Consider the following 26,660-nt stretch of genomic DNA (forward strand, 5'->3'; position numbering starts at 1 on the left):
GCAACTTTGAATTTCATGCCACACACACACTGTGACGGACACACACACACACACCACCATCACCACCACCACCACTGCCAGCTGCCGGAAATGTCACCGCCGCTCCCCGAAGGGAGGTGCTGACACACACACGCACACATACATGCACATACACACCCACACCCACTTAAACTTGTCTTGCTCATTGCCATGACTGGTCACGCGAGTCTCCCCCGAAGAGAGGAGAAAGATTCAAAAGGAATCTTGGAAAGATGACTTAATTGGCTATTGAACTGCCCAACGGCCATCACGACCTGAAATCCCCAAACTCTGGGTGGACTTGGAAATGACCCTACTTATGGGCTGACAACACCTCAGTAAGTGGGTGAGGACAAGGTGCAGAAAGGGGTTGACGGCATCAAGGTATCCGTCCCGAGATCCAACTGCAATTACTCCTGCCCCAGTGAAGGCACACACACACACACACACACACACACACACACACACACACACACACCATGTACCATGTATACGCACGTCTCAAGAGAAGCACGGAAATCTGAAAATGCACTGGATGTGCACCGACCGATTTTCTCTTTATAGCAACGATAGTGGATCTGATTCTGATAGAAACAGATCAAGACAAGCGTCAGATAACTGTCTAGTCCACAAAACTGGCGAAGCCATGCGCACACACACACACACACACACACACGCACACACACACACACACACGCACCTCAGACCTCAGACCTGCCCATCGCGGAAGCGATGATAGCGAACAGCTATGTTAGACATAGCAACTTGTGCTGGGATACACACACGCACACACACACACACACACATCCCAACAAAGTTTCGCCTCTGTCCTGCCGCTTTTATCAGTGGTTGACCTTACTCAGTTACCATGGTTACTGGCAAGGAACAGTTGAAAACAACGTGCCACTGAAGTTTCAACCATAGGAACGTGGTGACAGCCAGAGCAATGACACCAGTAGTAGTGCAAGATGCACCAAAGTAATAGAACTTGCGGAAGGCAAGAACCAAAACAGACACTGTGTGACACTTCGTGCAAATTAGCGATGAAAGTTGACAGCAAATATCTAAACTAGCTCTAGAAATATGCATACTTCAAAAGTACAATTCAGACTTCTCTATGCAGCAAGCAGCTAACAGTTCCGGCCAATGATTCTGCATCAAAACTAACGGTTCGCGTGAGACTCGGCCTTCAGCCGAATTTTCCGCATCCGTAAGAACGCCGCCAACCACTAGGATCAAGACGCAGATACAGCTCCTAAACTAGAGCGGCCGAAGGTGAGTAGATAAGACGCACCACAACGTGACGGGCAACTAAAATTATTATAAACTAAAATCAAGAGTTCATAAAGTTTATGAACTCTTGCTAAAATGGAATTGAACTGTTAGCCATGGCGACAAGTGCCATAGACACTAACATATGCACCTTTTGAAATAATAATTATTATACTAAGAATTATTACGAATGTATCCGCATGTTATAGCATAATGTACAAGGTAAGGTTTTCAGTCATTGATATTTGAAATAGATAAGCACTGAGAATGCTCAAACAAAAGAAACTAGCCATTAAAGCATGAAGCTAGCCATCACTGTGAAGACTTCTATAATAATATTTCACTTGCTGTGTATTAGTGCTCCTGACATTTATCTACTGTATGAATACATGTCGAAGGACTCGGATGGGGAGCCAAAATAATTATGGAAAAAAATGAGAAGGACAAAATGTTACAAGTTATGACTAATTGTCCACCAACGTAAGGTTACGTTGGTGTACAGTTAGTCATAACTCGTAACATTTTGTCTTTCTCCTTTTTTCCATAAATGTAGAAGGAGAAAATGTTTAACTATTCAGTATACTATTACAGTTACTGAAGCACACATGTGCGCAAACTCGGCATCATTATACATGTACATTCTGATTGAGAGAGTGCGCGCGCGAGAGAGAGAGAGAGAGAGGGGGGGGGGAGAGAGAGAAGAAAGAATGAGAGTGATTCATTTCAAGAATCGTCTTCATCTCCATACTCTTCGATTTCACAATCTTCATCTTCAAACGAGCTTATCAAAGCCGCCTGCCCATCGTCTGCGCTCGCTGTGCCACTTGCCTGCTCAACGTCTGTGCTCACTGTGACTTCAGCACTTGCCTGCTGATCAAGCCAACCTCTTGCGCCATTTAGGAACCGCTCTGCTTGTAAGCTGCGGCACAGGCTGTAATTCGCCCAATCTTTCATTTCCGTCTTTCCGTTCACGGACTTTTCTCTGCAGATCACCTCCAGCTGGTCCAGATCTAGGCGTAAAGTCTTACAAAGAGTGGCAAAATGCTCACAGTTGCTCTTGAAGACGTTGTATCTGAGGAAACTGTGAACAGGTTCTTTGGATTGCTTTTCGTAAAACCAGCGTGCGATGTCAGCAGCATGTGAACGTGGAGCATTCTGTCCCTGCAGTTCAACTGACTTTATAATCTGTTCCGTGTCCGGTGACATTCCATCAATGCTATCGCCAGTAATGGAGTCCTCTGCTGGAAGTTCCTGATTTGGGGTTTTCCCCAAGTAGGAGTATACCCGTATTTTCCCATTCCCGAACGTGAACGCGATCGGATCACGGAAAATGATTTTAGATTTGTGTAGTTCCGTAACTTTACCAACAACGTTCGCAAACATTGTCCTCAAACAAGGTCCCGCCTCTTGCACGGGCTGCTTGTCGGGCAGCTTTTCGTCATCTGGGTCTCCAAACTCGATGACCCTGTGATTAGTTGCATCATAAATTCCTGCAGAGATAGGTATGACACACATGGAAAGAGACACAGCGATTTTACAAGGGAAAAAAGATGAATGCGGACACTGACACAGAATCAGCCAGAGTAATGGTTTGCAGATATTATATGTATGCCTAAAAGCATTGGTAGGGAAGGAGAAAGAACATAGCGTTGTGTCAAGACTGATGATTAGCAGATCCTTGCTATGGGTTGCATGTAGGCACCCCAAGAGGTACATGACTTTTGAAATGATTCGATTGGACGACTGTACTCCTTACAGCATGGCTATACGTACTGGATGTAGGCACGCTGCATGTACATGTACAGTGTATGCATACATGATACAAATGAGCGGTTTCGCCAGCTTGCTACCTACATGTACATGCGCATGATCCCAGGCACCTACTCATTTTATTGAAACTTTCACTCATGCTCTTGTAAGTAATTAGTTGTAGCAGATGAGCACTTTGGTGTGTGGCAGTGCCTTTGCTGTTTGCGTTATGCAGAGCTCACTGACTTGTCAGTTTTCAGCAGTCTGGCAAGGTACGTTCGGGCCTTTTGGTTTCTGGGAAAGATATTTTTCATACTTTCATTGCTATTGGGTTCGGCCTCATTTTCTCTGTGCTTCGCTGATGAGTCCACAAAGAACGAAACAGTTCCGTCTGCATATTGAGTCGGGCAAGGTACGTTCGGGCCTGGTTTAAACCTGGTTTTTGGGAGAGATACCTTTCACATTTTCATTGCTATCGGGTTGGGCCTTATTTTCTCTGTGCTTCGCTGATGAGTCCACAAAGGACGAAACAATTCCGTCTGCATATTGAGTGTGTTGTAAACATATGGTGACCAAAAAAATTAAGAATTTTTGGGGAAATGACCTGGTCGGCCGGCCCGAAACAAGGTTATTCTTTGTTCGGGCCTGACAATGTTATATTTGCAATGGCGAGTATGGGTCAAGCAAACGCAGAGGATGAATATGCTATGGTTTAAGCAGTGTACATGTACTGCAGTCAGTATGTACACTTGAGTGCTATCCGTGGGTGCACGATCACCTGCAAGTCTGGGCTAGCAAGTTAGGATGTACGGCACTTTCTGGCTGGGACACGCCTGCGCTCAAAACCCCCACCAAGTAAAGTGTATGTCATCGCTTGATAGCGTTCACCAGAACTCACTCCTTTGACCCCTATGCGGAAGTCACTAGGGCTACCCAGGAGTAGAGTGCAGCGCAGTGAGGTGAGTTGCTACATGAACACCACACATGATTATCAATGGTTAGCAGCGCGTGCACTGGTGACTTACCGTGATGTGAATACAAGTATTGTTCAACGGGGGTTCCATCCACAATCTTCCTCTGCCACTTAAGCTTACAACGGCGCACAAACACATGATCACCGTCTTTGAGTTGTTTTGGATATTTTACCACAATCTGGGGTGCCGCCATCTGAAGAGAGAACAAGTATAGCACACATGCCATGGAGATGTACAGTGACCAAGCGAGTCAATGCCACGCACGGTGCGGTGCAGCCCCAGAACTGTCAGCACTGGGACGTGCACTGGTACATATGGTGCAGGGCGCCAACTTTACTCACGCGATCCAATTATTATGTCATTGAGAAGCACTGTACATCATTGCTTTGTAACTTGCTCATCCCTTCCCCTTTTGCGTACGTGATTTTCTTTTCTTCTCTTCTTCCGTGGTTGGTCTCACCCTTTCCTCAATACAATTGGCTGTCTTGACATGCTACGAGGAATAGAGATAATTAAATAATAAATTATTCAATAAATAAATCATGGTACAGACACAGCATACATTGATCGTTTGCCAATCTGTACGAGATGAGATCTGGCTTCTTCCTGGACTAAGCCACGCAAGCAAAAGTAACTTAGTTAGAGAAGGAAAAGATCAAATGTCCCCCCTCCGGGTATGTACTAGCACTCGCTGGTCTTGCCTTCGTAACTGAATGAAGCTGAGACGGTCTGCTGCGGGTTGAGCCCTACTGGCACAGCCACCTTGTGTGGTTACTACCATTGGCTGTACCTGGTCTTTCTCCCTTCTTTTCTCTCATAATTAATAGGTAGGATTGTCTTTGAAGTAAAAAAATCACACTGAAAAACCCATGCCATCAGATGATTCCATTCGTACAGATCAGAATTCCTGCACTGATAGCGGTATCATTAGGCCAAAACAAAAACAAAATAGGCTTGTTTCGGGTCGGCAACTCCTCAAAAAGGAGACTCGGTCGGCCAGAATGAAACTTTTCTTGGATACTTTTTTGGTTCCTCAATCGTTGTGGTGTTGATGGACAAGAACACCTACACATGTACATAGTCATTGTACACAATATCATGGCAAGGATCAATGGCAAAGTTGACTGACTCACTGTTCTTGTACAGCATTTGGTGTATTCAGGGGTTTCGTACATCCTGAGAAACCAAGCAAACGGTTCGAGTGCTTCCAGCTCCGTTATTCTAGCTCGTATCGACCCCCGGGGTTTTCGAGCCGGCAGCTGAGATTCTCTGCTACCTGGTGGGTATTTCGATTGTGGAATTCGGTTGAGATTTGACTGAGTTATGACTCGTTGAGTACACTTGCACACATGGCATTGGCACCATTCGCATACATTTGGGACCAAAAAGTTCAGAATTTGGGAAAAGGTGGCCCGATCGGCCGACTGGAAACAAGGTCATTATTTGTTCTGGCCTTATAAAATAAAACCACACTATACTTGTAGTGTCATGTGACTAGATGCATGAAGCCCATGCATACATGCATTCCGATATCATTCCCACCATCATGATCCACTTACATGATCTAGCATTCCATTCCTCCTTCCCACTTTAGCCCGTATGTATATATCTAGTAGATTGCATGTGTTCTAGGTTCTTTGTCTTATCGTAGTACAACAGTTAGAACTAAGGTCTTGGCTCTCTGGTTGGTCTGGTTAGACTAAAGTACGAAACACTACATGGTGGCAGCGGTCCAGAAGCCATGTCTTCTTCGGACCCCAGCTCGGTTCAGCCCGCTTCCCGCGGATCTTCCCCCGCCGGTGGCGGAGGCAGCAATGGTGGTTCAGGTAGCTCCTCCGGTGGAGCGCCTTCTACGTCTTCTTCCGCGCCCGAGCCCGCCCAGGTTTCTCTTCCGGGGATGGTTCACCTCTCACAGGTGTCCCCTCCATCATCGTTCAATTTCCAGGCTGCAGATCAGTGGGACCGCTGGCTGCGTCGTTTTAACCGCTATCGTCAGGCGTCTGGTCTTCACACCCAACCGGAGTCGGTCCAGGTGAACTCCCTCCTCTACACGATGGGCGAGCAAGCTGACGACCTACTGGACAGCTTTCATCTACCTGAGGATGACGTGAGTAAATTTACCACAGTCACTGAGCGTTTCACTGCCCACTTCGGCAAGAAGAGAAATTATGTGTACGAACGTGCATGTTTCCATCAGCGCACCCAACAGCCCACGGAGTCACTAGATGCATTCGTAAATGATCTCTACCGCTTGGCAGATAGGTGCAACTTCAAGGCCATGCACGATGAGATGCTCCGGGACCGGTTGATCGCAGGGTTAGCAGATGCACGTCTTTCTGAACGCCTGCAAATGGATTCGGATATGACGCTGGAGAAGGCGCTGGCTCACGCTCGCCAAAGCGCTGCCATCAAGGAGCAACAAACGACGGTACGTGCAGCAGCTGATCAGTCGTTGTTTGCTGTCCGCCAGGATCAGGGGCGGCTGCGTTCTAGTCGCGATCGTCCTCCGCTGCGTGATGCTCCCAGCTCCTCGCGCCACTCGACTCCATCATCTGATTCTTGTCCTTGGTGCGGATACGAGTCACATCCCCGCGCACGATGTCCTGCAAGTCGTGTAACCTGCAAAGGGTGTGGCAAGACAGGCCACTTTCAACGAGTGTGCCGCTCTTCGCCACCATCTGGTTCCTCCGGTTCTTCTGCACGACAGGGCACTCATCAGTCCCCGCGGGGCACAGGTGTCCATTCTCTCTCCAGCCACAGTGATTCCTCTAGCTCGGCAGTGAGTTCTGCTGACGCATTTCTGGGCACCCTGACCCATGGCACAGGCTGGAATCTCCCTATGCTTCTGCACGGCAAGGCCATAACTATGAAGGTTGACACGGGTGCGGATGTCCAGCTACAGTGTTCACGTCCCTGGACTTGCCTATCTCGCTCGCCCCATCGAACCGTACTCTCCGGGGCCCAGACAACACAAGCCTCAATGTTTGTGGCCGGTTTACGGCTGACCTGCGCACAGCTCACTCATCTCAGTCTCACTCCGTGCCCACCCAGGTGTACGTGGTCCGCGACCTCAAGCTTCCACTGCTCGGACGTCCAGCCATTGAGGCACTCGGCATCCTGCCTGCTCCTGCTAACGTGCTGGAGACCACCTCTACCTCTAGTGACTCAGCTTCAGACTCTTGCTCTCCTGTTGCCGCTGAGTTTCCTGACCTGTTCTCGGGCCTAGGTACCTTCGGTCCTCTCCACACCATTCAACTTCGCGATGAGGCTCCTCCATACTCGCTCTCCACTCCTCGGCGAGTTGCTCTGCCCATGGAATCGAAGGTTATTGAAGCCCTCCGTCGCATGGAAGCCGCTGGCGTCATTCGCCCAGTGTCCGAACCGACCGATTGGTGTGCCGGCATGGTCGTTGTTCCAAAACCAAACGGCAGCGTGCGCATCTGCGGTGACTTCACACGGCTCAACAAAGCCGTCAAGCGCGAACGGCACATTCTCCCTACCACGGACCATCTCCTCGCTCGCCTCGGTGATGCCAAGGTATTCTCCAAGCTGGACGCTAACAGCGGGTTTCACCAAATTCCGTTGGCGCCGGAGTCGCAGCTTCTAACCACCTTCATCACGCCCATCGGCAGATTCTGCTACACGCGGCTCCCCTTTGGCATCTCCTCGGCACCCGAGTATTTTCAGAAACAGATGTCAGATCTGCTCAGCGACCTCCCTGGCAACATCTGCATGATGGACGACGTCCTAACATTCGGCTCCACCCTCGAGGAGGAGGTCGACAACCTTCGACCAGCTCTGGCCCGTCTTCAATCCGCCGGCGTCACGCTCAACAGCGAGAAGTGTCAATTTCATGCCACCTCGATCAAGTTCCTGGGCCACGTGATTGATGGCTGTGGCATCCGTCCAGATCCAGACAAGATCCACGCGATCCAGGAGCTCTCTCCCTGCTCCGATGTCCATTCCGTCCGCCGTCTGCTCGGCATGGCCAACCACCTAGGCAAGTTCATTCCGGACTTGGCCTCCATCACGCAACCTCTCAGGTCTCTCCTCATCAAAGGCACCCCGGGGCAGTGGGGTGCTGAGCAGTGTGCCGCGTTCGACCGCATCAAGACGTCACTGAGTAACGAGCCCGTCCTGGCCAAGTACTCTCCCAACTACCACACCACAGTATCTGCTGATGCATCTTCCTTTGGCCTGGGTGCAGTGCTTCTACAACGCCAGCCCGACGCGTCCGTCCGTCCTGTAGCCTATTTGTCTCGCTCTCTCACACCAGCGGAAACGCGCTATTCGCAAATCGAGAAGGAGGCTCTGGCTGCAACGTGGGCCTGCGACCGGCTCTCACACTACCTCCTCGGCATGCCATTCACCATTGAGACGGATCACAAGCCACTCATCCCTCTGCTCGGTACCCGTGCTCTTGACGACCTCCCTCCGCGGGTCCTCCGGTTTCGTCTACGGCTACTTCGATTCGATTACAGTATTATCCACACTCCTGGCAAACAACTCGCAATTGCCGACGCTTTGTCTCGAGCTCCTCTGCGCAGCACAGATGCCGACGCCACTGCCACACTGGAGGCTGAGACCGCTGCTATGGTGTCGTACGTCACTGAGGCTCTGCCTGCCACTGCGCAACGCCTGGAAGAGGTTTCAGCATGGCAAAGCGACGACGATAGCTGTGCTCGCATCATCGAGTATCTGCAGCACGGCTGGCCTGCTCCTAGCGATGCTCCTCCCGTAGTGCAGTTTCTTATAGAGCACAGCGCACATTTCAGCCTCACGGACGACGGCTTGATTCTGTACGATCAGCGTCTCTACATACCTCCCGCTCACCAGCAAGAAATCCTGGCTCGCCTTCACCAGGGTCATCAGGGCATCACCAAGTGCCGACGCCTGGCCCGCACTTCCGTATGGTGGCCATCGCTCTCGTCGGACATAGCTACTCTTGTCCAAACATGCGAAGAATGCAGTCGACACCGCTCTCAGCCACCCGAGCCTCTTCTCTCAACTCCACTCCCAGAGTTTCCTTGGCAACATCTGGCCGCAGACTTCTTCACCATCGACGGTCGCAACCACCTCCTCGTCATCGACTACTACTCCCGGTTCATCGAGGTCCTCGACATGCCCTCGCTCTCCACAGCTCGTACAGTCAGCCATTTCAAGTCACTGTTCGCTCGCCATGGCATCCCTGACTCTCTAACGACCGACAACGGACCGCAATTCACCAGTGCTGAATTTGCCCAGTTTGCATCCACCTATGGCTTCCGCCACGTCACCAGTAGCCCTCTCTATCCGCAAGCCAATGGCATGGCCGAGCGTGCTGTTCGCACGGTCAAAAGTCTGTTCCGTCAGGGCACTGATTGGCACCTCGCACTACTCGCGTACCGCAACACTCCCTTGGAGAATGGTAAGAGTCCAGCCCAGCTTCTGATGAACCGCCAGCTGCAGTCACTCTTACCTCTCTCTCCAACACAGCGACAGTCGCATCCAGTCGATCAGAGCGACCTGCGTGCTGCGGATCAGCGCTTAAAGGATCGCCAAAGCACCAACCATGCCAGTCGCCATGCAGCCCGGACACTGCCGTCTCTGTGTCCCCAACAGCCTGTGTATCTACCTGATCGTGAAGAGTCTGGCCACGTGATGAGCCAACCAGCCTTGCGCTCCTACATCGTAGCAACCCCATCGGGCCAGTTCAGACGCAACCGGCGGCATATTGTCCCAATGCCAACGCCGCAACAGTTGCCGCCTGCTGGTCACTCTGCCGCCACTACCGATCCTGATCCCCCAGCCAGTCAACCTTCTACTCCGCCGTGTCCTGCAGTTCCCAACTTGCCATCGACCCCTCCAGCTCAAGACCAGCCTGATAAGTATGTCACGGCTCGCGGCCGTGTCGTTCACGCTCCCGATCGCTTCTAACTTTGGTCTCTCCAAACAATATACTCCACTCTTCTGTCTCTCCCTCTCTGGCTCGTTCTCTTTTCTAATGGCTTGCATGTGCCTGTGTGTCCTCTGTACACCCCTAGCCTTAGGTCTTTTCTTTGTAAGAGGAGAGGATATACATGTACATGTATAATGCACTATACTAGAATACTCCCTCGGACAGACCAGTGCTTTCAGAACTCTGTAATGGACCCCTTCTGCAACGGTCTTAAGTTGCCCAGTTAGGTATCTTCTCCATCTTCTTAATCTACTGCCATATTTGCTCTTACAACCTCAAAGAAAGGGAGGTGTAGTGTCATGTGACTAGATGCATGAAGCCCATGCATACATGCATTCCGATATCATTCCCACCATCATGATCCACTTACATGATCTAGCATTCCATTCCTCCTTCCCACTTTAGCCCGTATGTATATATCTAGTAGATTGCATGTGTTCTAGGTTCTTTGTCTTATCGTAGTACAACAGTTAGAACTAAGGTCTTGGCTCTCTGGTTGGTCTGGTTAGACTAAAGTACGAAACACTACAATACTCGTCGCCAGGCAGGCACAGTGGGTTGGTCTAAGACCATGATTAATGAACAAGAGGTACCAGGTTCAAGTCCTGCTTGGAAGCGGAAGGATTTTTCCAACCGTGCTGCGACCCACAGTTAATTGGGAACTCGTGGCCTGGCATGAGTAAATCATGGATGTGGCAAATGGGATTTAGGCCTTTGGCCTATGGTTGGTGGATCTGATCTATCCTCCCCCACCGTTTAGGAGCCGCATCTGACGCCTGATCATGGGGTGGTGGCGTCCCACGGAAGCGGAAAGGTGGTTCTTGACCAGGGAGTTGTACGACTCCTTGTTCTTGACCTGCCCGGTACGCGAACCCGTCGAATTTATTTATTTTATTTATACTCGTCGCCGATATTGCGATAAGCAATACAATTGTAATAATCGTCACTTGTCTCGGCCGGCACACGTGCACAGCACGTTCAGTTAGCGTTTTCCGAGTCTGGTTGGCCAGATTGGTGAAATATCTGTAACGACTCCTATGCACTGCAGGCTACGGTGTGAAAATTCCGGATTGCAGAAGCACACACATGCACGCACGCACACCCACACCCACACACCACACACATACATGTACACACGTAGACGCGCGCGTTTATCAGTTCTCTTTTTTCGATCATGCAGTGCCTGCCACTTCCCAATCCGTTGCCCCCAAAAATGGCAACTTTGTCCAGTATACCCTATCCTTGGTCATGTACATACAATTATCCCTTCACTGCGCATAGTTCGAAACTCCCCACCCCCCCCACACACACACAATGGGCGCTTTCGATTACACACATTTCGGTCAATTCTAGATTTAGTTATTGTTGATGCACAGTTCGATTACACAAAAAGTGACAAATTCCGTCGTTAGAATTGATTTTATCCAATTCCGTCGAATCCGTCAATTCTGAAGAGAGGGCGGAATTTCTCTAATTCTGCCGCCAGAATTGCACAGTCGGTGTGTTACCGGTCTGGTCATGACTCAAGCGCGCGAAGAGCCTCCCTGGCCGGCGTGTGCGCGATGCTGGGTCCACGTGCGCGCGAGGGTGTACGTGATCTCTTTTTACGATTCATAATTTTATTTGTGACATGACATGAATAAAATGCGTTGTGAATTCCAGTCGTTTGTTTACAAGGCCGGAATCCGCTCATTCTGGTCATTACAGAATGAAAAAAACCAGTTCCAGAATTGTGTAAACGTGTAATCGAAAGCGCCCAATGGTTGCCTCTTTGCTTTGTCATACCACAACCATTCAACGCGGTGAACCCCTCGATAGGTGATTTGCCTTTGGGTCGTCCTAATAAAGTTATTATGAGGCCAAAACAAATAATGACCTTGTTTCCGGTCACTCGACCGGGCCACTTTTTCCCAAATTCTGAAACTTTCTTTGGTCCCAAATGTATGCAAACGGTGGCAATGCCATGTGTGCAAGTGCACTAAACGAGTCATAACTCAGTCAAATCTCAACCGAATTCCACAATCGAAACACCTACAAGGTAGCAGAGATTCTCAGCTGTCGGCTCGAAAACCTCCGGGGTCGATACGAGCTAGAATAACGGAGCTGGAAGGACTCGAAATGTTTGCTTGATTTCTCAGGATGTACGAAAACAGGAATACACCACATGCTGTACAAGAACAGTGAGTCAGTCAACTTTGACATTGATCCTGGCCATGATTATGTACAATGTACATGTGTAGGTGCTCTTGTCCATCAATGCCACAACCATTGAGGAACCAAAAAAAGTATCCAAACAAAGTTTCATTCCGGCCGACCGAGTCTCCTTTTTGAGGGGTTGCCGACCGGAAATAAGCCTATTTTTGTTTTGGCCTTATAATGCCACACACGCCCGTACCGCAACACTGCAACACTGCAAATAGACTCGATACGGAACTCCAGGCGGTCTACTTCAGTACTTTGTCTTTAGAGAGCAGTGGAATACTGCGGATTCTAGGACACTCTTGATTAGCGCACCAACAGTGTAGGTCCTTACCTCCTTGATTCACTCCTGACGCTACCGATTCTTACTACGAGTGACCGATGACACACTGCCTACTGTCTGATGAGTAAAAGTAATAGTAACACTAGCGGCTGGTCCAGACTCCTCTTTGCCACTTCTTCGCGATTTGATTATAATTATTATAATAATTATTAGTTCTACTTTGAAGTACACAGAATCTACAAGTACAACTACAAGTACGATTGTAAGCTACGAGCAGAGAGTCGTATTATTATTAGGGAGTTCAGTTCCGGTCACTGAAAAGTGAAAAGTGCAGTATTGTATTGTATTGTATGGTATTGTATTTATTTAAAAGGATTCTCCAAAAGCAAATGGATGCTTATCACGGAAGTCTCCCACATAAATATCGCAAGAAAAATGGGGAAATGGGGGAGAGGAGAGTGGAAGATGAAGCATGGGAAGAAGGGAAACAAGTACCTAAATATCGAGGTATAAAAGCAGGAAAGAAATCGACGAGGGAAGAAATCACCTCTGCAGATAATAGCGGGACATTTAGATGAAAAAAAACCTTTAGAGCAATGCGAAAATTGACAGAGGACTGAACGCAGCGGGGCAGTCACAGCTCGCCTGTACAAAGTGAATGGGCGCCTCGTGGCTGCAGTTCGAGATGCAGTTCGCGGCCCGAGTATCTTCTCCCGCGGCCTTTTCGGCCTTGCCGATGCTATTTTTAGGTACATGTAGCTGAGGTCATTACCTTTCCAATGGTGCCACACATGCCATGCTTCCAAAAATAATGCCTCCGCGCTTGGCGCGGGTGCACTTCGAAGTACTAATTTCGACCAGATCCGTACTCGGCTTCGCGAGGAACACCCGATTTTCGTGTTCAGCGGCCTCGAATTAGCCTAAACCAAGAGGATTCTACAACATTGAGGCTCGCGCTTTATCGCCGTAGAAGGAAAATGATCACAGAAACCAGCCCACGGCGATTTCCTGGTGGTAGACGAAAAAATCGAGTGAACTGCGCGCACACTGGTAGAAGCAGTGACGGTGAAAACGTGTGACTTGTGCAAGTCGGCGCTCACGGCATGCGTGCACACTGCATGCATGCACACATCCTGTATCGCCATGTATGCACCAGATAGTGCAGTGCATGGCATGCTGGACGGAAACCACACGGCTCCCATACATACTTGCATTTACTTCTGTGACTACTTTCTCCCCCGTTTTCCGATCTTCAATGGACCGTATGCGTGTTAAAACAAAATGGCGTCACGATTTATTGAAAGTGGTATAGTTGGTGGTACGAGTGTTCAAACCCATTTGAACTTCATACTGTTCGTCTTCTTTTTGACATGCTCTCTTTCCATCGTCCTTAGCTTTTGTTTGTTGAGAGCTGTTTTGGCTTTCTCCTATACCTCTGGGGGATGCCAAGTGATGGTTTTGAGAGGCTGGTGATGGCTGTGAGCGAGAGTTTGCCGATCGGCGTCGTCCTCGCTATAGCGATGAAAATACTAGTTACTGCGCACCTGGCAGATATCACAACACGTCGGAGCGTCCAGGAGCAAAGGAATCTTGGGTTTTCACTGGAATCTAGTTCCTCCAGCATCATGTAGCCCACCGTCGGTGAATGGCGGTCCAGAAAGGTCGAACCTGGTCTTCTGCAGCATCTCGCAGTCCTGCGAGGCACACTGAATACGCCTGTCATGTATTCTACAAATAAAAATCACGAAGTAGTGGACTTTACAGTGATGAGTCTATCCTGTATGCTGCAAAAGACGCAGGAAATGTGACTGGTGTCCGTACACTGGACGCCAATATCATCCCAGTCTTCTCCTGCAGGATCTGTTTGACATTGACATACCGGTATGCAGTGGGTCGACATTGGCCTGGTTTGGCAGCTATCTGCCTGGGTGGATGTAGCAGGTTTGCATTGGCGCGTCGTCCAGTCCGACATTTTCTTGTAACTGTGGAGTACCGGCAGGGTTTGAGAGGTTGCTCGTGCTGTGAACACATCTCTACTGCCTGTCTTGTCCTGGAAGTGCCGTCTCGCCGCTTCCTTGCTCTACAGTCACGCCGTTATTTCGCTTTGTTTCGTAGTGCAGCTCAAAACCTGCCCAAACAACTGTGAGCTTGCAACATGGTATGGACAAATTCACTCCCTGGGCCATGGCAAGATCTGTTCAGCGCGGGCTATTCCAACCTCCAAGTGCATGGTCACCGATCGATCCATGCGATGGTGGTTGACCTACAAAGAGCCAAGGTCTACGAGTACTACTATTGGATGCTGTCTACATGCAGTCAACAAAATCAAAGTACCTCAGTATGCCCCAGAATAGGGCATGTGCATCTATAGCATGACACAACAGGGGTTCTGGCGGCACCTGTCAAACAAGCAGTAGCGACTAGTGCCAGCTACCTATTGGAGGCTAGCCGCTACAGTCTGTCACTGGAGATAATTATTATGTTCACTGTTTAGACTGAGCACAATCAATGATGCCCAATCAATCTGCCCAATGTGTGTTCTGTTCCACCTAATTATAACGTCCCATCGCATCAACCCTACTACACGCACATGTTGTCACTCTAGCACGACTTGTGTTAATATTGTTTATTTTGATTCGCACGATAAATAGAGCACAATAAACGTTAACTTGACCGAAGGTTAAAGGTGACTGCAGATAGAGGAACACATCGAGGTACAGGTACCGGCATCAATACAGTATCAGAGAGAAACAAACAAAAATGAGAGGTACGCAGAAAAAACTCTCGTAAGCCCAAGGGGAAGTGGTTGATGAGGGATGAATGCACTCTCCACGCTCATCTACACTGTTCGTGGAAATGCACACATACATACAATAATATACAACATAGCAATAGCATGCACAGAACCGAACAATTTCATGTTCACACATGCAAGCACAGACCTCAACATTAGTACCAAAAGCCGATACAGACAATATCCCCATACACACAGACGCACACACACACACACACACAATGTCCCATGTATGCGCCCGTGGCAAGAAAAGCACGCAAATCTACAAATGCACTGGATGTGAACCCACAGATTTTCTCTTATAGCAACGATAGCGGATCTGATTCTGAATGAAAACACACACAATACAATCATTGAATGCCCATCCGCAGATGATGGCAGGTCCTGAAAGAACAGGCAGTGTTCCAGTGATAGGGAACAGAACTTCGAGTGGCGAGTGAGGTATACACACACACACACACACACACACACACACGTGCGTGCGCGGGCACACACTAAAGTATTCAGAAATAGAATCGACATCGTAGTATTCATTGGTTGGGGAATGGAAAGGAAAATAAAACATTGCTGTAGGTTATTGTTGTAAGGACACTGGGAGCACAACAGAAAGGTAAGCAACTTGCTTTGAAGCAAAGAAAGTTATTATTCCACGGATTTCAGAAGGAAGGAACGTTCCAGAATGCTGCACTGGCAACAGGCGGCCTGCATGTGCGCGGCCCCTGCAGTCGGTCCAGCTGCCGGCCTTGCAGTGCTGAAAAGAATGTGCAGTACAGCATGTCACATAGTATCGCAGCCTGGACAAATAGGCGCTGGGAAGTCCTAGTTATGTGCTCACCTACACCACGATGCACCAATCTTCTGAGCTACTTTGGCAACAACTTTGTCCACTTGAGACTCCCATGGGCTGAGCCAGTTGTTGAGGGCTGCACCAAGGTGGACGGCAATGACCGCTGATGGCAAGGCAATCCATGACACACAGTCACTAGGGCATCGTCAACATGGCGCTGAGGCTGGATCGATAAAATCAACCTTTAGGCTGCCGCGGGGTTGACAACGAGGCCGCTGTCTCGAAGCTAGTCAGTCAGCCTGGTCACCGCCATTGACGAACCAGTCGCCACCGCCAGCAGTGGCGGTAGGTTGTGACAAGGGTGGTGCAATATTGTCAGCAAATTCAGTACTCAGGATAAGATGAGTGACAAAGGGAACGTTGTGTTTGATAATATTGAAGTGAACAGGGATGATCACAAACCCTGCGCGTACTCCACCGTGAGTTACACGAAAATTCCGGACTGGACGACGAGCAAACACCAACCTGCTACATCCAACCAGGCAGATACTATTACGATAGCTGCCAAACCAGGTCAATGCCGACCTACTGCATGTCAATGTCAAACAGATCCTGCAGGAGAAGACTGGGGTGTTGGCGTCCAGTCACTGAGTGTACAGACACCAGTCACATGTCCTGTGTCTTTTGCAGCATACAGGATAGACTCATCACTGTAAAGTCCACTACTTCGTGATTTTTATTTGTAGAATACATGACAGGCGTATTCAGTGTGCCTCGCAGGACTGCGAGATGCTGCAGAAGACCAGGTTCGACCTTTCTGGACCGCCATTCACCGACGGTGGGCTACACGATGCTGGAGGAACTAGATTCCAGTGAAAACCCAAGATTCCTTTGCTCCTGGACGCTCCGACGTGTTGTGATATCTGCCAGGTGCGCAGTAACTAGTATTTTCATCGCTATAGCGAGGACGACGCCGATCGGCAAACTCTCGCTCACAGCCATCACCAGCCTCTCAAAACCATCACTTGGCATCCCCCAGAGGTATAGGAGAAAGCCAAAACAGCTCGCAACAAACAAAAGCTAAGGACGATGGAAAGAGAGCATGTCAAAAAGAAGACGAACAGTATGAAGTTCAAATGGGTTTGAACACTCGTATCACCAACTATACCACTTTCAATAAATCGTGACGCCATTTTGTTTTAACATGAATATCGCGGATCGACTAGGATATTGCACGGTTCCGAGGGGATTATTTTTCAAATCCCCTAGGCGCGCAGCGCCGCGGGGATTATGAAAAATAATCCTCGCGGACACTGTGCAATATCCTGTATAGACTATAGACCACACTTTTCGGGTGATCAGCAGCGCTGCATGCAGCATGAACCAGTGCACTGTGAACGGAACACCGAACGCGAATCGCAGAAGTACCGGTAGTTCTGATATAGTCGTTTGTTCGTCGCCTCTCCAGGTTTTGGTCCACTTATTGGTTTGACTGAGGCGAATGCGGATTGTCACACACTTTCTTTGGTTTGTCTCCCAAGACGAAGCCTGATGAACTCTGCTGCTTGTTGGTAGCTGACAAGACCGTGGGGAAAAGCGATACTGATAGCCGCGATCAAGTGAAGACGACGAAATAGTAGATATTGTAATTATTTGAAAACAATTTGAGGTGCTTTGTTCGTCTGTCACCTACCGGCGTGGAGGCGATTTATTCCCTACAAATCAAAGACTACAATGAAGAATTGTCAGACACTGACGTCCGTCCCATGGCTTAGCCAAATGGTGTAAGAGTATCCGAAATAAGATGGATTGTTTGTGATTGTGTGGAACAAATTTGACAAGACCAGTAGAGCGTGAATGGGTACATCTACACGTACATGTAGAACCAATGACATTGAGTTAGTAGTAGGCTAACTGCTGCAAAGATTAAATTTTATCTTTCAGGTCTGTGAAAGAAGGAATTTTCCAAACACTGTACTACATGGTACTAGAAACCAAAGTTTGCATTGAATGGCGATGCTCATTACTATGCGTCTTTGTCATTTCGTTCAATGTTTCTATGACAACTCGTGTGCTGGACGAGCATTTGTTGTCATTGACTCAATTTCTTTTGCTCTCCATAGGCTATTGGATTATTTTCCTTACTCGGTCTATTTATAACCAGTATCTATATGAGAGTGTAGTGTGTCTCTATGGTTACCGGTGTTCGGCACACCCGGTTCACATGGTTCATGTAGCATGTTGCAAATTAAGATGCTCTTGTTTGTTGCTGATAGAAAGATTGCCACTTCCCTAGTTTTGTTTCACCAATATGCTTTTCTTTTGACAACTATAGCCACTTCCCCTTTTTAGACCTTATCTGGAAGGCCCATTCTTGCATATTCAAGCAGCAGCCAAGGGAGCTCTCTTGGTTATGCTGGTAGAAGGACTGGGTCCGACCCACCGTCCGAGGGGATCCACAGGATTTCCTGTGGATATGAGATCCCCTCGTTTGAGGGGATTATGAGCCATAATCCCCTCAAACTAGGGGAAATATCCGTAGATCACCTGAAAAGGGTGGTCTATAACTCTAGATAGCCTTGGAATTTTGGGTTCAAATTTTCACAGGTTGTTTCTCGATTCTTCCCGGTTTAGAAAAACTAGCGTTTTATGCAAAACTCGCGAATTTGATTTTTCAATTGAAGTCCCTATTATTATACTAGGGTGCCCGCAGTGTGGCCTGGGTGCACAGGGCGGCATGCAGGGTATACAGTACACCGTCTGTAGTGTACTTTTTTTGTCAGCATGAATGAACGGTGCACGGCATGTACATGATGTACATGACTGTACATGATCAGTACCGTCACGCGTCACTGTTAGGCCTTGGCGGATAATGCCGGCAGAAAAATTGGCAGAATTCGGTACTTTTTCTGGTAAGTTTCATGCATGTTTGGTATGTGGATAAAGAAATGGAGCAGAATTCGAGGAATTGCCCGCCATAAGGTTTGTATGGTTCTGCCAATTTCGGTGGAAAAAAGCAGAATCTGCCACCTTTTCGAGCATTATCCGCCAAGGCCTAGTCACTGTCTTCACGAGTCACGACTTCAGCAGCTCATGAGTAATGTGCACTTGTAAGTTGTAGGGTTAGTGGAAGTACATGACTGTATATTATGTAGGGCTCAAACGATTAGTCCGATTAACCGGTTGCAGACCGGTTACGAAGAATTAACGGCTAACCGATAAAGATAACGGTTACGCAGTAACTTTTCAGTCAATTTTTCAAGTATCAGGTCGTTGCAAAGTGTGCACTTTCGCGGGCTGTCGCATGCGTACGCAATTTCTGGGCTGTCAACTCGGTCATATCTGGTCTCTTGGTGTGAGAGTATGTATGAATGAGCATGCAAGAGAATGTACAAGTGTGCGTTGTACTGAATAGGGTACATTTTTTGAATGAGTATAGTCAAATATACGGTTAAAAAAGAGTCCGCAGGATTGCCGTGGCTTATAGGTTATAACCGGTTAACCGACCGTTAGCTGAGCAGTTAACCGTCAGGGGTAAAACCGTGACCGTTTGAGCCCTAATATTATGTGAAGAGAAGCCAGGCGTCCAAACCAACCCAAAATACTCTTGCCATATTTTTCGGTGAAATAGTTATGAAAAATTTGTCTTACTAAACAACAGTGAGCATAGAAGCAACCTCGATGCACCCAATAATATGGCATCCGGGAACAGCAAGTGTTGCACGAGGATCCCAAGAACAAGTCAAGTTCCATGCTACCCACCGCCATCAAAAGAACGAAGGATAACTGTGCTAGCCAAGTTCATATTCAATGTAACGCTATCGGTACGGATATAGGAGCCTGTTGGGAAGGCGTGGGTGAGCTGTTAAAATCTTGTACGGTTCGCACAGCACAACATACAATGTACATGCAGCAGTTATTGCGACGGTTAACGTCGATGGACGAGAGTCATAAAGCACAGTCCATGGGGGTTTACGTTTCTGGGCTTCCTTTCCGAAAGGAAATTTATATTTCTTCTCTAATAAAGCAGAATCATGCTGATTATACCAGTCTGTTATGAAGACAAGAAAGCAGCCGTGGACATTGTGCCACACTAAAGGAACGACAGGTAAAAGATAAAGCACTTCATCTGTAAACTCAAGGACTGTCCATAAATACAGCAAATGATAATCCTAGCCTGGTAATGTCCAACTCCGTCATGTGAGCCATTCGGTGGGAAGCATAATGTTCGAAATGCTGAAATTTGAACAGTTGCAGTTGTGTTCGTCGCCACACAATGCCATCGCCAGTTCACATTCGAAATGTAGCCATTTTTACGCTTGTGTCCCTGTACACGGCATGGAAGGCTGAACAGATTCAACTCTTCCATCGCTTCCTGATCTGTTCAGTAGTGCGTTCGCGTTCCCGTTCCTGACACTCACATCCGTCTCCGCTAACCAGCATCATGAGCACTCCAATGGTTCCCGCCGCTCCTTCCGTATCGTCCCAGCGCGCCCCGTCAAGATGTGAATTACTGTAGGCAACGGAGCCAGTGTATGATGAAGGCGAATGCACTGTTTGATGATGCTCCAACCAATCCTTTCATCGTTGTATGGAATTTGTAAGAAGAGTAGTGGCTCAACTGTAGGTCCAACGCAGAAGGTACCTCACAGCGCAGTTACGTTACGTCCACAATAATGAACATACTCAGCAGACTGTGATGTGTATCAGACACACTCTGGCATTATTTGTTCCACATTCTCCCAGGAGGAGATGAAATGTAGTTCAATCATGTCTTCAGTACATGGGGTACCGTTGCCTCGTTGCAACTAAACAGGTATGCAAGTTACTTTCCCATGAGACCCAGCCGGAGCCGCATCGTCGTCATTACCAGCTGATCATGAAGAGGTATAATGTGACTTCCCACCGCTCCCTGATTCAATCATAGTTTGCGAGCTTGCGCCAAACTGCTTTCTCACTAGAGCCAGGCATCGGATACATATGGCTTCAGTAAGGTTTACAATGCTATGTCTCTCGCCTAGATCCAAGCCTAGATACAGCTGCTCAGAGTAAGGGCTGACGAAATGTTCATATCGGAACAAGTGAGACTTCAACAGTAGCTAGTACACATCAGGCCTGAGGACTTCGCAGCGTTTCTCCAGCACACTTGTTCTCTCCTTCAACTCAGATACTACTTGAAGTACTACTAAAGGCCATCTGGCTCTCATACTCAGTCCTTCCACCCTTCATTTTCGTGGTTTAGGCTTCCACTCGCCACTCGGCAAGTTCCTGGCCTCTCCGCAGTCTGTCCTCAGGAGAGGGTCGCTCTGGAGCTAGTGCAGCCGATTGAAAGGGAATCGAGTTCTTTCTCAGACGTCCACAAACTTTCGTTGTGCTTGACTTCGCTTCCACTGCGGGAAAGTAGTCACACTTCAGGACCACGACGTGCTTGTTGCAGCCTACACCAATGTCAATGATACTAAAATAATATTCCCTCATTTTTCTGCCTCCCGCCCGGCCGGCTCGGAAAGGAACGTATGGAATGGGAGCCTCAGTTCCATCTCTCGTCTGCTAGTTCATTCACGAGCGCAGCAGCGCTTCGGCATGACGATGGCCAAAAAAACTAGCCCAGTGTTCGTCAGGCAAAAAGCGAAACTTCGAAAGTCACGAACTCAAAAAGTGGGGAAGTAAAAAAGTCAGAGTCAGAAGGTCCACTTGCCCCGTCTCCAATGGTCTCGAACCCAGACAATCTTTGTGCAAGTCATCTATTAGGACATGTGTGAAAGTATTGAACGTTTTCGTTCCCTTCTTGTCAAAATACTACAGGGAATGATGGAAATAAGCTAAAAGACTACAACTATAAGGAAAAAAAGTTCAGAAATATATCACTCCAATTACGAGCTTCCAGGACCGGCCTTGTTTGTCACTCCAATTATGTGTAGAAGTGACACGAAAAATTAGATGTGTAGAATCAAGAAAACAGCATGCAAATCCAATAAGTGACAAAAACGTAGTGTCAAGAAAAAGAGAGAAATATCAAGAGATCAAGGGATCTATTTCGCACCTTCATGACGAACAGTGCCAAACAACTGCGAAGACAACACTATCGTGAGAATAAAGATTTGAAACACATTCTCCTTCTGAACACAAAGCTCAGGGTCTAACTTACGTATGTACAAAGCTTCCAACACGGCAAGATGTAAGCGGCAGGATCGGAGGTGACAACGGCCAAGTCGTCGGGTCAGGGAAACGGTACCTCGGCAATCAAGTGTCACCTGTCGGGCAGTGCTAGTTGTCGTGAGTGGTATTCCGATGATGTATTCTCTGTTTTGTCGCGTGGTAGGTCTTTGTTACATCTTGCCGTGTTGGAAGCTTTGTACATACGTAAGTTAGACCCTGAGCTTTGTGTTCAGAAGGAGAATGTGTTGTCTTTCTGGGGCGTTGGAAGGTATTTTAGGGTGGTACGGCCAGATCTGCAGTACAGTTTACTTGTGGGGAAGGAATTGCTGAGCCGAAATTTTTTGGAGTTTTTAGTGTCCAGATCAGTGTATTTTATTGATTCACGGTGTACTTGGAGCAAATAGTGGTACAGTCAATACCGTAGTAACCGTACCGTGTCTGACGCCCCTGCTTTGCAGTTGTTTGGCACTGTTCGTCGTGAAGGTGCGAAATAGATCCCTTGATCTCTTGATATTTCTCTCTTTTTCTTGTCACTACGTTTTTGTCATTTATTGGATTTGCATGCTGTTTTCTTGATTCTACACATCTATTTTTTCCTGTCACTTCTACACATAATTAGAGTGACTCAATCTGCGGACAGAACTGTTTCGTCCTTTGTGGACTCGTCAGCGCAGCACAGAGGAAATGAGGCCGAACCTGATAGCAATGGAAATAAAAATTTCCAATCAGGCCCGAACGTACCTTGCCAGAGTGCTCAAACCGATAAGTCAGTGAGCTCTGCATAACGCAGACAGCAAAGGCACTACCCCACGCAAGAGTGCTCAACTGCTACAAGAGCAGGAGCGAAATACTCAATCTGCGGACAGAACTGTTTCGTCCTTTGTGGACTCGTCAGCGCAGCACAGAGGCATAATTGGAGTGATATATTTCTGAACTTCTTTTCCTTATAGTTGTAGTCTTTTAGCGTATTTCCATCATTCCCTGAAGTATTTTGACAAGAAGGGAACGAAAACGTTCAATACTTTGACACAATGTCCTATTTGGCTGGTGAGTGGTGGTGACTCTTTCGAGAGCATGTCTGAGAAAACCAGAACATATGTGCAAGTGGATCTCTCAGATTTCGCTCAAATTTTGCAGGTAGGTTTGCTTTGGGGTGTAGATCGACATTCCAAAGCCGGCACAAAATCTTTTGAAGGGAACCATGAAATTGGCATACCCCTCAATATTGGCCCAATATTGGCACGATTTATGGGTCTACAAACGAGCTACGGCACAGCGTACAAGAACAAGCTACGAACAAAACTCCATCAAGTCAACATTACCTCACCTTAGAAGAGTTCTTGGGGCAGCACCACTTAGCCACGCCAGCATCCCAGAAGACGAGGGCAATCATCCCTTGACGCCACAAATGATCGTCTTGAAAATAGCCAAATTACAAGCGCTGATAAAACTGCGAGCTACGTCCTCAATTAGCAAACACTATACACCGGCAGATAGTAGAACACCTCTTCTAGCACTGAGGACATGTCCCCCATCATCCTTTTTGGGTTTTCTTGAAATAAACAATTTTGAATTTTTCCACTCGACCATTCTGAAATACGTCCAAACTCATACCTGCGCAGGAAAGCTCGCCCCTCCGCGACGTCTAGTCAGCAATTTCTACTCCAACAGCACTCCCAACGCTGCAGAACAAAGTGTATTGTTGACTCTGACAAGGAAAAGCAGCGGTGATCACTTGTCACTCCAAACGACAAGCTTCTCCTTGCGCCACCAACATTTTTCGGTGCAACAGTTGATGCAAAAGTGACTGAATTTTTGCGTGTAGTTTTTGGATTTTACTGCAAGAGGAATGATGAAATCACGTGCTTCGTGACACAATAATGCCAGGTCTCGTAGATCACGGTTCAGCACTGCAGTTGTTCCGAGTCACCTTGATCAAGCGCACCTGCACTTACATGGATCACCCGTTGATCTAGATCGGAACAAGTGCATCTTGATGTCCAGCTCAAGAGCACGCATGTTGTGTGCAGTGGCGCGCCCACATGGCAGATTTCTTACGTCATGAACAACGTGATTTGACCCTAGGCTAGTATAGGCCTACTCGCCCTAGTCTGTGTGCTGCATGTTGAGGGAAAGTCCCGGCTGGAAGGCCTACAACAATTCTGGAGACTCGTTCTTGTTCGAGGGGTCTTCTCTTTCACCTACCGTATTTCCTCGATTACACTTCGGAGCTTGGGCTTCGAATGTGACAGTGTGTTTGGCCTCAAATCGCTCTAGTTTTCCATAAATTTCCAGCGGTCTAAAGATAAAAATGCAAATGCACGCCTTGATTGCACCTAGCACCTCTTGCTTTCTTTGGCCTTTTCTTTCGCTTCTTTGCTGATAGGTTACCTTTTTCCTTTGTCTAGTATCCTTGAGACTTCAGTCTTCTACTGCCGCTATGGCAGTGTCTATTGTCTAATGATGACTCCGAAGCTGAAGCTCGCAGTCCAGGCCTAGGACTAGTAAGAGTTCCTACCGGATCGTGTAGGTAAGTGCTGAAGTAACTAGTTTGTGCCGATATGGAAATTTCGGCCTTTTCGGCGGCCAATGCTGATGGCGACGCTGCGATGGTTCCGTGGGTTTGCAAGCACCGACGAGTGCCTTGTTTCATGCCCCGAGTCACGATTTCCCTGTTCGGTCAGGGCGGCCTTCACGAGTTCGGCAGGCTCTTTCGAGTGCCTTGCCCAGGCTCTGCGCTTAGCGCGTAGCAACATCAACAGACGGCTTCCGTCACGTCATTGTGCAGGCCCTGACGAGTGCCTTGCCAATCTCTGTACCTACAAGTAACTGGTATCCAACCCCATCGATGGACGACGCGGACATGGCGGATATGCGGCGGCTTCTATCACGGCAGTGGGCAGGCCCTGTCGCGTGTCTTGCCACACTCAAACCGTCCGTCCACTGTCGATGGACGACGGTCTCACCAGTGGGCAGGCCCTGTCGCGTGCCTTGCCACACTCTAGCCATCCATCCACTGTCGATAGACGATGGTCACACCACTGGGCAGGCCCTGTCGTGTGCCTTGCCGCTCTCTAACCATACGTCAACTGTCCATGGACGATAGTCTACAGTGAGCAGGCCCTGTCGCGTGCCTTGCCACACTCTAGCCACTCTAACCATCCATCCACTGCGGATGGACGATGGTCGAACCAGTGGGCAGGCCCTGTCGCGTGCCTTGCTACACTCTAACCATCCGTCCACTGTCGATGGACGATGGTCTCTACAGTGGGCAGGCCCTGTCGCGTGCCTTGCCGCACTCTAACCACTCTATCATCCATCCACTATCCATGGACGATGGTCTCGTGGGTTTGCAAGCACCAGCGAGTGCTTTGTTTCTTGCCCTGAGTCGTGCCTTCCTTGTGTGGTCAGGGCAATTTCATGAAAAGCAGGAGTGCCTTTCCAATGTCTGTGCCTAACTCGCATCCACCCATGTCTGTGGACTGTGCGATCATTGTAGATATGGTGGCTTCCGTCACGCCAGTGGGCAGGCCCTGTCGGGGGCCTTGCCACACTCTAACCATTAGTCCATTGATGATGAACGATGGTCTCGTGGCTTTGCAAGCACCGGCGAGTGCTTTGTTTCATGCCCAGAGTCACGCCCATAACTTAATGCCGTTCTGCCATGCTCATTTTGTTGTTTCGCAAGTACAGTTCTACCTGTGTTTGCTTGCTCCTATACCAAGCAGAATCCCGTATTGACCGGGAAATGTTCCTGCACCAAAGGGCTGTGGCTCGAACGTGCATCCCTATGTCAAGCGGAATAATGTCATAGACCAGTTTCCGCTGCACCACGGGCGTCCGGTTAAGGCAGGTTTACCTGTCTGTAGATACATGGTTCTGGAAGCATGATCACGATGTCAGAGGTGGCTGATGCACCTCTGTGAGCAATGAAAAATAAACATCAAATGGTTGCCATTTGTGCAGTGCCAACAATATACTGCCATTCCTATTTCTCAAGCACCTTTTGTGATATCAGCGCGGCCCTTTCCGCACAACGGCAGTTCCAAGTAACCATATCTGTCTGGTACTACTGTGGATAGCATTTCATCGTACATATCCTGGAATATCTACGCAACCATAGCTAGCTACCAGATCAGTCTCGTACTGTTTAGTACTGATATGGCGGATACGCCGGTATTGCATGCACGTGTGCCTTGTGCCCGACCCACCATGTACCAGGCTTTCGTTACCAACAAGGGCTTGGCAGACGAGCTGAAGCAGCTGGATGCATGTCGTGTCGCCATAGTGTCGCAGTATTATTATCTGTGTCCTGTGCTAGTCGTTTTTAATTGACTGTCACCCTTTTCTCCCTTCTCAAGTTGTCTCCGACTTAAAGGGCACCTGTACATATGGTGTATCCTCGATACATAGAGACATTTTTACTGTATATCAGGCACTCTGCGAGATGCCTGTTCCTTCACTCCACATGCGCGCTTCTCCTTCGC

At 48.4% G+C, this 26,660-nt stretch overlaps 1 protein-coding gene across 2 annotated transcripts; it reads right to left on the reverse strand.

Moving 5' to 3' along the window:
• Positions 1–907: 907 nt before the first annotated feature.
• On the reverse strand, positions 908–12,582 carry LOC135809841 (uncharacterized). Of its 2 annotated transcripts, XM_065323276.1 has the most exons (3): positions 12,485–12,582; positions 4,065–4,206; positions 908–2,780 (listed from the first exon to the last, which is right to left on the reverse strand). In XM_065323276.1, exons 2-3 carry the CDS (start codon positions 4,204–4,206, stop codon positions 2,014–2,016), a joined length of 909 nt encoding a protein of 302 aa, XP_065179348.1. In that variant the 5' UTR covers positions 12,485–12,582; the 3' UTR covers positions 908–2,013. The 2 variants fall into 2 exon arrangements, with proteins under 2 accessions (XP_065179348.1, XP_065179347.1); XM_065323275.1 differs by lacking the exon at positions 12,485–12,582 and having other exon boundaries at positions 4,065–4,450.
• Between the last annotated feature and the right edge of the window lie 14,078 nt (positions 12,583–26,660).

This window comes from Sycon ciliatum, chromosome 2 (genome assembly GCF_964019385.1).
Source record: "Sycon ciliatum chromosome 2, ocSycCili1.1, whole genome shotgun sequence".
Taxonomy (NCBI): Eukaryota; Metazoa; Porifera; class Calcarea; order Leucosolenida; family Sycettidae; genus Sycon; species Sycon ciliatum.

Coding starts and splice junctions, on each gene's coding strand:
- LOC135809841 (XM_065323275.1), bottom strand. CDS start 4,239: ATGGCATGTGTGCTATACTTGTTCTCTCTTCAGATGGCGGCACCCCAG. Junction 2,781..4,064: donor ATACTTGTATTCACATCACG/GTAAGTCACCAG, acceptor CTATCTCTGCAG/GAATTTATGATGCAACTAAT.